We start from the raw sequence: 11,708 nt of genomic DNA on the forward strand, positions 1-11,708 counted from the left end.
GGGTTTTGGTTTTGACGAATTTAAAAACAAAACAAGTAAATTAAAGAACTAATGAAATATGGACGAATTTGAGTAGATTAAATGGATGGAAGGCTAGCTAGGAGGTTCTTCTCCACACATGACACACTTGCAAACAAAACGATTTCCAGTTGCTTTTCAATAAACTACAAATTCTCAATGCCCCAGATTAACTGTGAATTGCACTAATTAACCCTCAGATTTTCCTAATTTCATTGAATTGGATGATTGCATACAACAACCCAAAGCATTCCCCACAAGTTCCCTACATGAATTGCATAATAGAGATACAAGCAAGAATCATTAAGTTCTATGAAAATCATAAGCATTGACGAAACACTTGTAACTATGAATTGCATGAAACTTATGCCAAGAATTTACTTAACATGGTTGTGATGAGCAACCTTTACTACTTGTGAATATAAGTTTGTAACGATCAGGTGAAACTCCCTTATATCCTCGCATCAGATTTATGCATGAAAATTAAGCGTGCACTCTCAACCAACATACACAAATCAGTTTTAATTCAAATGGATAAGTAAATTGAATTCACAACTTATGAATCACAACTGAAAGTAATCAAATCATATTGCAAGCATGAACATGGTTTCGAATTCCCCCTAGCTAAGGGGGGTTTAGTTCCTCATACTTACAAAGCAACGATAAACAAATTTAGACATTGAAAACAAAAGAAAGAAGACACCTAAACGCTCCAACGATCCAAGTTGGACAGCATGCACGTCCGAGCACTTTCCTTCCCTTCCTTTGCTACGGCACAAGGTGTTGGTGAGTGTTTGAAAGTTTGGTTGTATGGAGGAATGGATGTGAAGATGAATGGATGTGTTTGGATGAAAGTGTATTGAAATGGGGATGAATTATCAAGCAAAAACCGATTGTAATGGCTGCCACACACACTTCCTTTTGTAGAGGAAGTGCACGGCATGGAGTGATGAATGATGGTGTGAGCAATGATTCAAAGGTGAAAGTGAAGTAATGATGCAAAGCATGGGGGGTGAAATGGAGTGGTGTTGTAGCTATGAATGCAAGTAGGGAACATGAATGATTGTGCACGTGGTAGATAAAGGAAAGGGAGGTGGAATGGTGCAGAAATGAGTCATAGGTGCAAGTTGATTCATGATGCGCGGCATGGGCAAGGAAAGTGAAGGAGTGGTGCATCAATGAGTGCATGTAGTAGAGGTGAAAGTGAATGAAATCTGATGGGTGAAGGGGACAAGGGATGTGCACCAATTGAGTGCAATGATTAAATGTAATGGTGCATGAAAACAGAAATAATGAAGGGGACAAGGGTGAGTGTTGTGGTAATGAGTGGATGTAATGGGTGTAGTGGATGAGTGTTGTGGTAATGAGTGAATGGTAAAGGTGTAGTGGATGGAGCATCACGGCAAGGGACTCGAACAACCACAAATCAACCCATTTTCTGCCCATGACGTGCATTCCTCCCTATTTTCATGTGTTTGCTGTCATCTGATCATCATTTCCACATGTAGAAGCTGTTACACTTGCACACACACATGCTCTTCCTTATTTCAGCCACAAATCACACATTTACTGCCCATGCCGTGCCTTTCTTTCCCATGTGAGTGTTGTCCATGTACTCATCATTTCCACATGTACAAGTTGTTATACTTGCACACACACATGTTGATTTCTAGCCTTCTAATCTTCAAAAACGTCCATCCTCATGTCTCCATGCTTGCACTATCCAATCTTGGTCCAAAAATGCTCCCAAATGCTCCAAATAGCATTTTGTTGCCAACTTTGTTATTTGAACCTGCAAACACACGAAAATAGCTTAAAGTACTAAAATAACTAGAATTAAACTAAGTAAATGCCAAGAAACAAGCTAACTAAGTTGCATAAATATGCTCCTATCAAATTCCCCCACACTTAGCTTTTGCTAGTCCTCGAGCTAAACAAAAGAAACAAAACGAAACAAAACAAACAAAACAAACAAAACACAACCTAGACCTTCCAACATTTGCCGCAGGGATTTTCAATGAAACATGACATGTTAAAAATCACCATTCCCACAGATTTTGGTCATCTTTACACTTGAGCACATACTTAATCACAGTCATCACTTACTAGTTCACAATTAACCAATTACAACGATGTTTTGAATGTAGTAACATGCCTTAGATAATTTGCTCAATTTCTTACAAGATACTCTCTATTTTCACACACATTTTCTGACTACACACCCTACACTAGTATATGTGAAAAGATTAATGTAAGCACGAAAGACTAGGACTCACATATGTTATAACAAAGAAAGCAATTTTCTAGAGTTATTAATCATGTTTAGATATGATCTCATGAATGGAATGCTACTACTTAGATGCGAGAACTAGTGACACCATATGCTCATACCAATTTCGAACTCCACAAATTGAAACACACAACACTCAAGATTGAAGTCAAGGGTTGTAATAGGGCTTGGGGTAATGGTTAATAAAGAAAGGATCGGAATAACAAACGTTCTTAAAGCGATAGCAAGCAAAGCATTGAAATAGACACTTGGAATTCACTTTAGAATGCAGAATCAACTTTTAAATACAAAAGGAAGATTCATGCAACACTTAGGGCCGAATTCAATGTTTTGGACCCTTTTTTAACAAACTTTTTTTTTTCTTTTCTCTTTTTTTTTTCTTTTCTACCCATGCCTTATTAAGGACTTTGGCACTCACACACCCACAAGAATCACTTCCCCCACACTTGCTTTCTGCAATACATTGATAAAAAAGGAGTTCATTTTAAGTCATGCTTTACTATGCTTCAAGAACAAGGGTATGGATGGTCCTAAAACTAGGCTAGGTAAGGATAGTGTGGATTAACAAACAACATAGGCTTAACAAGGCTCAACAGGGTTAAACTTAAATACATAATGAAATAGGGGCACGGCAATTTGGCTTTGGTGGTCAGTACACAACTTCATCTTGAATATGTGTTATGCAAATCAATAGCATGCTTTGAATGAAATAGGCATGAGTTCTAGCATTTGGAACTAAATGATGAAACGCCTTCTAAGTAGCAACCAAGCAAAGAATAATGAGATCATGCAACGACTTTAGAAAACAATGATGCACATATTATTAACTCTCCAAATAAACGTTTTAGGCTCAAGTCTCACAAGGTTGTAGCGTTCATTTGAGTTCCTTCCTTCAAGCATGTTACAAAAACTGAATTTCCCTTTATGATTGCATGTGAATTTATAAATTATAACCACAACCAAGCATACACCAAAGAGTAAATCAAATTTTCATCCATGTTTATAACTCTCTTTAACAGTCATGTACTTAAAAACCAAATCCTCATCATTGTGTTGGAAGGTACCCTAAGACACAAATAAACACACAAAAACAACTCTTTTTGGGTTTTTCAAAACAATTTTTCAAATTTTTATGAGATTTTCAGATTTTTATGTCAAAACACCCTAAAACACTCCAAAACAGCTTAAAAACACTTAAAAACAGCAAGGAACAACACTAGAAGTAATGGGTGATAAACTCCTACGAATTTCATGCAAAACAACTTGGTTACCCCCCCACACTTAAATCAAACATTGTCCTCAATGTTTCAAGCATAAACTCACGCAAAAACAAGCAAACAAACAAACAACGAATAAACATGACAGGTATGGCAAAGTAAAAACCAGACAGAGTAGAGTTTAAGAACGCAAATCTGGTTTTGGAGATAGATGATCTTGTTGACTTTCCACAGCTTTGATCTCGAACTGGTTTGGAATTCTGAGCGAGGAATATCAGAGTTCCTTGGTTTCAAATCAAACTCCTTCTGCTGGGTTGATTTGATTGTGTAGTCTGCATTCTTCTCTGCTTGTTTCTTCTGCACGGCAAGCAGGCACGAGGTAGAGGTGATGGTCTGTTTCTTTCTTCAATCTTTCCAAGTGCCCACCTCTTGCTTTCTTTCTCCTTGTCCCTAGCTGATGATGAATTAGCACATTGTCTCCACATGCTTCGAGGTATCATTTTCACTTCCCTTATCTGTTCCCCAGGCAGATGTGGTAGATGAAGAGGAAGCATAAGATGTTGAAGATGAGTACTCGAGAGCAGGGCTAGGTAAGCAATCAGGAAAGGGCTCCAGGCAGTCGGTTCCAGATCGGAAGATTGATACCAAGTGTTGGCTGATTGCTCTCTTTCTCTTTGTCCCGCAGATGAAAACAACGACAAGGAGAATGACAGGGAGAAAAAATGATATGAGATACTCTTGCTTTCAACCTTCATGATATGAAATACTTTTGCTTCGGATGAGTTGTTTGCAGAGGTACCCCAAGGAATAAGGAACACTGAGTGACTCGAGAGGCTTCGTTGGGAAGGCATTCTCGGAGATGAAGGAAGGTTATGTATGTTTGCCTTGCAATGGAGGGTGAAGGTTGACATTTATAGGAATTAATAACCGGTACTATTCTTTCACTCTTGTCGGCAACCGTTGGATGAATTAACAGTAAACTTCACGTGCTTTCTACTTCACAAGAGATCTGCGATAGATTGCCCGTAATCTTCGCAAGGCTGAGTGTGCATGTGACAGGCACTGACACGTCTGGAAAAGCAAGTGCCTCTTTGATTTCTGGAATCGGCGCTTCGACAAACTGCCCGTGATTTCCGCAAAGCTGAGTGTGCATGTGATAGATGCTGACACGTTTGGAAAAGCAGATGCCTTTCTGATTTCTGAGCTCACCTCTTCGAGTTCTGAGCTCCGTCGAGTGCAAAGGTTGCATGTGACAAGTGCGGACAAATCTGGGAAAGAAGATTGACCCGTGGTTTCTAAGCTAGCGCCTCTTCGATTTTTGAATTGGCCTTTTCGATTTCTGAGCTCGCCTCTTCGATCTCTGAAATCCTGTCGAGTGCTGATTTTATAGAGGCACACATTACGTTTCAAAGCACACTTGAATTTCTGCCTGTAAAAACTCCCTTCTTGCACTTTTACGACCTTGACTTGTCCGACCTCTTCTTTCTTCAACACCCTTGAAAATGTCTGGCCCTTCCGACCGTCGTTTTGATTTGAACCTTGGTGAAGAGGCAGCCATGCCTTCTCCAGACAACATATGGCGCTCATCCTTCATATCCCCTACTGGTCCTCTTACTGTTGGGGATTCAGTGATGAAGAATAATATGATCGCTGTGGTGGTGGCCCGGAACCTTATCACTCCCAAAGATAACAGACTGCTTTCCAAACGGTCTGATGAGTTGGCTGTTAAGGATTCTCTAGCTCTCAGTGTGCAGTGTATAGGTTTTGTGTCTAATATGGCTCAACGCCTATTTGCTCGAACCCGTCAAGTTGAATCATTGGCGGCTAAAGTGATGAGTCTCAAGCAGGAGATTAGAGGGCTTAAGCATGAGAATAAACAGCTGCACAGGCTCACACATAACTATGCTACAAACATGAAGAGGAAGATTGACTAGATGCAAGAATCTGATGGTCAGATTTTACTTGATCATCAGAGGTTTGTAGGTTTGTTCCAACAACATTTTCCTTCGTCTTCTGGGGTTGTACCGCGTAGTGAATCTCTAAATGATCAACCTCTGATACCTCTTCCTTCTGTGGCTCCACCGACTGCTAAGGCTCCGCCGACTACTGAGACTTCTCCCAAACAGCCTTTGTGAAGGCTCCCTCTTGAATTTTTCTGTCTCCTGTTTATTTTCCACGAATTTTAATGTGAAAATACCTTGCATATCTGTCAATGTCTCAAAAATGAACCCATACCCAAAAATAATTAAATAAGCAACAAACAAATAAAAAAAATGACAATCATGGCAAAATAAAAATGCAGAAAAGGGAAGGTTTTTAGAAACGCAAAACTGATTGTGGAGCGATTCAAAAATCTTCCTTATTTGAATACATAGGTTGCCTCCCAAGAAGCGCTTGCTTTAACGTCTTCCAGCCGGACGATACCTCCGTTTGAGCTTGAACAGGGCCCACGGCATGGAGGGGTACATTCTCCACGACATGCTCCTTAAAGGCCTCATAATAGGGCTTCAAACGATGCCCATTTACCTTGAATTCTTGTTACGTCTTCAAACTTTGTATTTGGACTGCACCATGAGGAAAAACATTAGTAACCACAAAAGGACCAATCCATTTGGAACGCAACTTACCAGGAAACAAGTGAAGGCAGGAATTAAAGAGTAACACTTTCTGCCCAATGGAGAATGATTTGCCTCGAATCATCTTGTCATGGAAAGCCTTCGTCTTCTCCTTGTAAATTCAGGCGTTTTCATAAGCCTCATGCCTAATCTCTTCAAGTTCATTTAATTGGAGCTTTCTATGAATTCCAGCGGCGTCAAGGTCCATGTTGAATGTTTTGACGGCCCAATGTGCCTTGTGCTTCAATTCTATGGGAAGATGGCATGGTTTGCCATAGACGAGCCGAAATGGGGACATGCTAAGGGGTGTTTTATATGCCGTGCGATATGCCCACAACGCATCCTCCAAACGCAAGCTCCAATCCTTCCTTGTTGGGCCAATGGTCTTCTCTAGAATCTGCTTGATCTCCCTATTAGACACCTCGGCTTGCCCATTGGTTTGAGGATGATAAGGTGTTGAAACCTTATGTTTGACATTGTACTTCCTCAATAGCGCCTCAATGGTTCGATTGCAAAAGTGAGAACCTCCATCACTTATGATTACTCTTGGCATTCCAAACCTTGCAAATAGGTTAGTTCTAATGAAATCTACAACCACTCGAGAATCATTAGTTTGGGTGGCTTTTGCTTCCATCCATTTCGACACATAATCCACAGCAAGTAAGATATAAAGGAAGCCATGTGAGGAAGGGAAAGGACCCATAAAATCAATACCCCAAACGTAAAAAATTTCAACATTGAGGATGGAAACCTGCGGCATTTGATCCCTTGCACTTATATTTCCTGTTCTTTGGCATTTATCACATCTTAAGAAAAAAATTCTAGCATCCTTAAAGATACTAGGCCAATAGAACCCACATTGTAACACCTTAAGTGATGTTCTTTGTGTGCCAAAGTGACCACCACATGCATATGTATGACAAAAGCTTAAAATGGAATGAAACTCAGAATCATGCATACATCGACGAAGAATCTGATCCGGGCAATATTTCCACAAATATGGATCATCCCACACATAAAACCGTGAGTCATTTCTAAGCTTATCACGTTGGTGTCTAGTGAGAGTGCTTGGAATTTGTTTAGACACCAAAAAGTTTACCAAATCAGCATACCAAGGTTCACTTACCTTAATGGACATCAATTGTTCATCAGGAAACATTTCAGCAATGGGTAGGGACTCCTCATTATGCATCATACGGCTTAGGTGGTCAGCCACCACGTTTTCACTTCCCTTTTTGTCTCGAATCTCAATATCGAACTCTTGAAGAAGTAATATCCATCGAATTAGCCTTGGCTTGGCTTCCTTCTTGGAGAGCAAATACTTTAGAGCTGCATGATCAGTGAAAACAATTACTTTAGTACCAATTAAATATGATCGAAATTTGTCTAAAGCAAAGACAACAGCAAGAAGTTCTTTTTCTGTTGTGGAATAGTTTAATTGGGCATCATTCAACGTCCATGATGCATAGTAGATGACATGCGGCCTCTTATCCATCTTTTGTCCTAAAACAGCCCCTAAAGCATAATCGGATGCGTCACACATGAGCTCAAAAGGAAGGCTCCAGTCCGGTGGAACAATAATGGGAGCCGTGGTCGGCAACTCCTTGAGTTGTTTGAAGGATGCCGTGCACTCCTTATTGAAGTCAAACGCCACATCTTTTTTAAGGAGACGGCAATGAGGTTGGGAAACCTTTGAGAAATCTTTGATAAATCTTCGATAGAAACCTGCATGTCCAAGAAAAAAACGAACATCTCTAACCGAAGTAAGAGAGGGTAAGTGACGTACAAGATTGATCTTTGATTTATCAACCTCCATTCCTTTTTCAGAGATGATATGTCCTAAAACTATGCCTTGTTTAACCATGAAATGACATTTTTCCCAATTGAGAACAAGGTTAGTTTCAACACATTGTTTTAAGATCAAACTGAGATTATGCAAACAACCATCAAATGAATCACCAAAAACGCTGAAATCATCCATAAAAACTTCAATAATTTTCTCAACATAATCAGAAAATATGCTCATCATACATCTTTGAAATGTGGCAGGTGCATTACATAAACCAAATGGCATGCGACGATAAGCAAATGTCCTCGGGTGTTATGACAATTTGATTATAACCAGAATAACCATCAAGAAAACAATAGAAAGCATAACCCGCTGACCTCTCAAGCATTTGATCAATGAATGGCAAAGGGAAGTGGTCCTTCCTAGTGGTGGCATTGAGCTTCTTATAATCGATACACACTCTCCAACCTATTTGGATTCGAGTAGGCACAAGCTCATTTTCAGCATTTGTCACCACAGTTACTCCGGATTTCTTTGGAACACATTGAACGGGCGAAACCCAACGACTATCGGAAATATTATAGATCACTCCACAATCTAAAAGCTTGATTATTTCCTTCTTCACAACTTCCATCATCGGAGGGTTGAGTCGGCGTTGAGCCTCTCGAGATGTTTTAGACCCCTCCTCCAAAAGTATGCGATGCATGCAAGTGGTGGGACTGATTCCTTTTATGTCGGCCAATGTCCACCCAATTGCTGTTTTGTACTCCCTTAGCACCCTTACCAACTTGTCCTCCTATTGTGCCGTGAGTGTGCTTGAGATGATGACGGGCAATGTCTCATCATCGCCCAAGAAAATGTACTTTAAATGGCTTGGCAATGGCTTAAGTTCAAGTGTAAGTGGCTGCACAACTGAGGGAAGTAATTACCAGATTATAGTGGCAATGATTCGAGGGCAGCAACCATCTCAATCACATCTTCATTGGGGGGCACGGCAAGGGAAAAATCATTCATGTCGTGGGGATGCATGGTTACTGCTTCATTTTTTTGAATGTCCATTCCTCGTGCAATGACCAATTCAAGTGCATCGTCATTCAATTGTTCAAAATGGTCCTACGCCAAAGAAGCAAATACATCAATAGAAAAACATAAGTGATTCTCACTAGGATACTTGATAAAATCAGAAAGATTGAAATTGATAACTTCCCCATCAAATTCCATCGTCAAAGTTCCATTAAACACATCAATCTTAGTACGGGCAGTTTTCATGAATGGTTGTCCAAGGAGGATGGGTAATGTAGGGGAGTTGTCTGACTCGTCCATTTCAAGCACGTAGAAATCCGCCGAAAAGATTAAGTGATTAACCTGCATTAAAACATCTTCCAAAACTCCCTTTGGATAGGCATTAGATCTATCGGCCAATTGTATAATCACACCATCATTTTTCAATTTGCCTAAGTGCATAGATGCATAGATTGAATAAGGCATGACATTTATAGATGCACCTAAGTCTAACATGGCAGATTCAAAACGAGTATTCCCAATTACACAAGGAATGGTAAAACTACCCGGATCCTTGCATTTAGTGGGCAGTTTACGTTGTAAAACAGCTGAGACATTTTCACTTACCTTGACAACCTCCTTGCTCGAAATTCTCTTCCTAGTTGTACAAAGTTCTTTTAAAAACTTGGCATACCTTAGAACTTGCTTAATTGCATCCAAAAGTGGTATATTGACTTGAACTTTTCTAAACGTTTCCAAAATATCCTTTTCAGCCTCCTCCTTCTTTGATTGCATAAACCTACGAGGAAAGGGTACATTTGGAGGAACAACGTTAGAATTAATCAAAATTGGAACTTCCTTACCTTTGTTGGCCGAATTGGATGGTTTATGAGCTTTTAGGGCCTGCGGCAAAGATGTTTCCACCCTTACCGTGAGGGTGCTTTGCTCTTCCTCTTCAATTATCAACTCTTCAACCTCATTGGAATGTGAATTGGACGGTTGAGGATCAGATCCAACTTGTTTTCCACTTCGCAAACTCATGGCTTTTGCAGATTCGAATCCTCTCTTCGGGTTGACGACGGTTGAACTAGGCAACTTACCTTGCTCTCTGAATTGTCCTACAAACTCCGCAATCTGCCAAATTTGCTTCTCCATTTGGTCCACCCTTTTGTCTTGGTTTTGCATTGCTTTGGCTTGATTTTCTTGCCCCTGAGACAAATTGGTGAGTAACTTAAAAAGTGTGTCATTATCTAAAGATGTACCTGAGGTTTTTTGGGCAGGTTGTTGTGGGGCTTATGTTGGTGCACATTGCTTGGTATAGAAGCCTGGAGGTTGCTGCCTAAAGCCTCCTTGTTGTTGGGGTTGTTGGGGTTCCCTCCATTTGAAATTTGGATGGTTTCTCCAACCTGGATTGTACATATTAGAATATGGATCGTTCATTGGCTGGTTGTGGCCTTGAAATTCAATTGCATTGGCGCTTTCCCATCCACCATTTTCAATCAATTTAGGGCACTTTTCAGAGGCATGTCCTTGGATAGAACACACACCACACACACTTGGTTCTTTCATCCTCATTCCTTCGACCATCTGAGACACAATGGAAGCAAAATTAGCTAATTGCGATTGAATGTCGGATGTGGAACTTACCTCATTCACTTGCTGTCGTGGGGTGTCCCTTTGACCAACGCCTTCATATTGTTGAGCATTCAATGCTCGGTTCCCAATTAAGGTCTTGGCAGCCATGGGTGTTTTGTCCACCAAAGCTCCTCCCGCTGAGGCGTCTAGCATTTGGTGTTCAATTGGTAGAAGCCCTTCGTAGAAATATTGAAGAAGAAGTTCCTCCTTCATCTGTTGTTGTGGACATAAAGCAACAAGGGTTTTAAAACGCTCATAGTAAGTGGGAAATGATTCACCTTGGTTTTGCTGAATGCCACTAATCCTTTTGCGTAGTAGAATGACTCGAGAAGTTGGGAAAAACTTCTCCAAAAATGCCCGTTTCATACTCTCCCATGATGTGACAATTCCGAGGGCTAGCTCATACAACCAATCTTTAGCCTTTTGTAAGAGAGAAAAGGGAAAAGCCTTCATTTTCAGAATGCTCCCATCAACATTCACAGGGGTCATGCTCGAACAAACAACCTCGAATTCCTTCAAGTGTTTATTAGGATCTTCTATGGACATCCCGTGGAACTTAGGAATGTGATGCAACAAACTTGATTTCAATTCGAACTCGTCTGTCTTCCCTAGGGCAGCCAGGGGGTATTGGATGCATAAGGGAACGGCATTGTCCAATCCCGAAGCGGAAAGCTCTTTGATTGTTCGATTGTCCGCTGCCATGTTGGGATCTTCCTCTTTTTCTTCAAGTGGATGTTCTTCAAACTCAGGTTCAAGAATAAGTGGGTTACGATCTTGCTGATTCCTATTCCTTCTCAAAGTCCTCTCAAAATCGTCGTCAAAGTCCAAGATATGCTCACGAATCGAATGAGAACTCCGAGTCATAAACTAGTACCTAAAACAAGAAAACAAACAAGGTCAGTAACTAACATAAAAACACAAGAAAATAATAAAAAAAAAGAAATAACAAGGGATTAGCAACGGCACCAAAAATTTGATGCGAAAATAACTTAACACACAAATTAAACCCTCTTGTATCAATTGTAGTAAAGAATGTAAGTAGGGATCGTTCTGGACCGGGGATTAGGAAGGCTTGCTAATAACCTCTAAACTGACTTAAAAACATATAAACAAAGTTAAAAACACTAAACTAGACTCAAAGA

At 40.3% G+C, this 11,708-nt stretch overlaps 1 protein-coding gene across 1 annotated transcript; it reads right to left on the reverse strand.

The window, feature by feature from the left end:
- Positions 1-2,722: 2,722 nt before the first annotated feature.
- LOC139187871 (uncharacterized) lies at positions 2,723-8,563 on the reverse strand. The gene is made up of 4 exons (XM_070804481.1): positions 8,263-8,563; positions 7,680-7,865; positions 7,267-7,469; positions 2,723-2,761 (listed from the first exon to the last, which is right to left on the reverse strand). Exons 1-4 carry the CDS (start codon positions 8,561-8,563, stop codon positions 2,723-2,725), a joined length of 729 nt encoding a protein of 242 aa, XP_070660582.1.
- Positions 8,564-11,708: the final 3,145 nt, after the last annotated feature.

This window comes from Malus domestica, chromosome 09, assembly GCF_042453785.1.
Source record: "Malus domestica chromosome 09, GDT2T_hap1".
Taxonomy (NCBI): Eukaryota; Viridiplantae; Streptophyta; class Magnoliopsida; order Rosales; family Rosaceae; genus Malus; species Malus domestica.

Bases quoted from the DNA above. Each gene is read 5' to 3' on its own strand.
- LOC139187871 (XM_070804481.1), bottom strand. From the start codon at position 8,563: ATGGAAGTTGTGAAGAAGGAAATAATCAAGCTTTTAGATTGTGGAGTG. The intron at 7,866-8,262 runs GTTATAATCAAA...TTGGACATGCAG, and splicing joins TTTTCTTGATGGTTATTCTG to GTTTCTATCGAAGATTTATC. The intron at 7,470-7,679 runs GTGACGCATCCG...CTGATCATGCAG, and splicing joins CCTTCCTTTTGAGCTCATGT to CTCTAAAGTATTTGCTCTCC.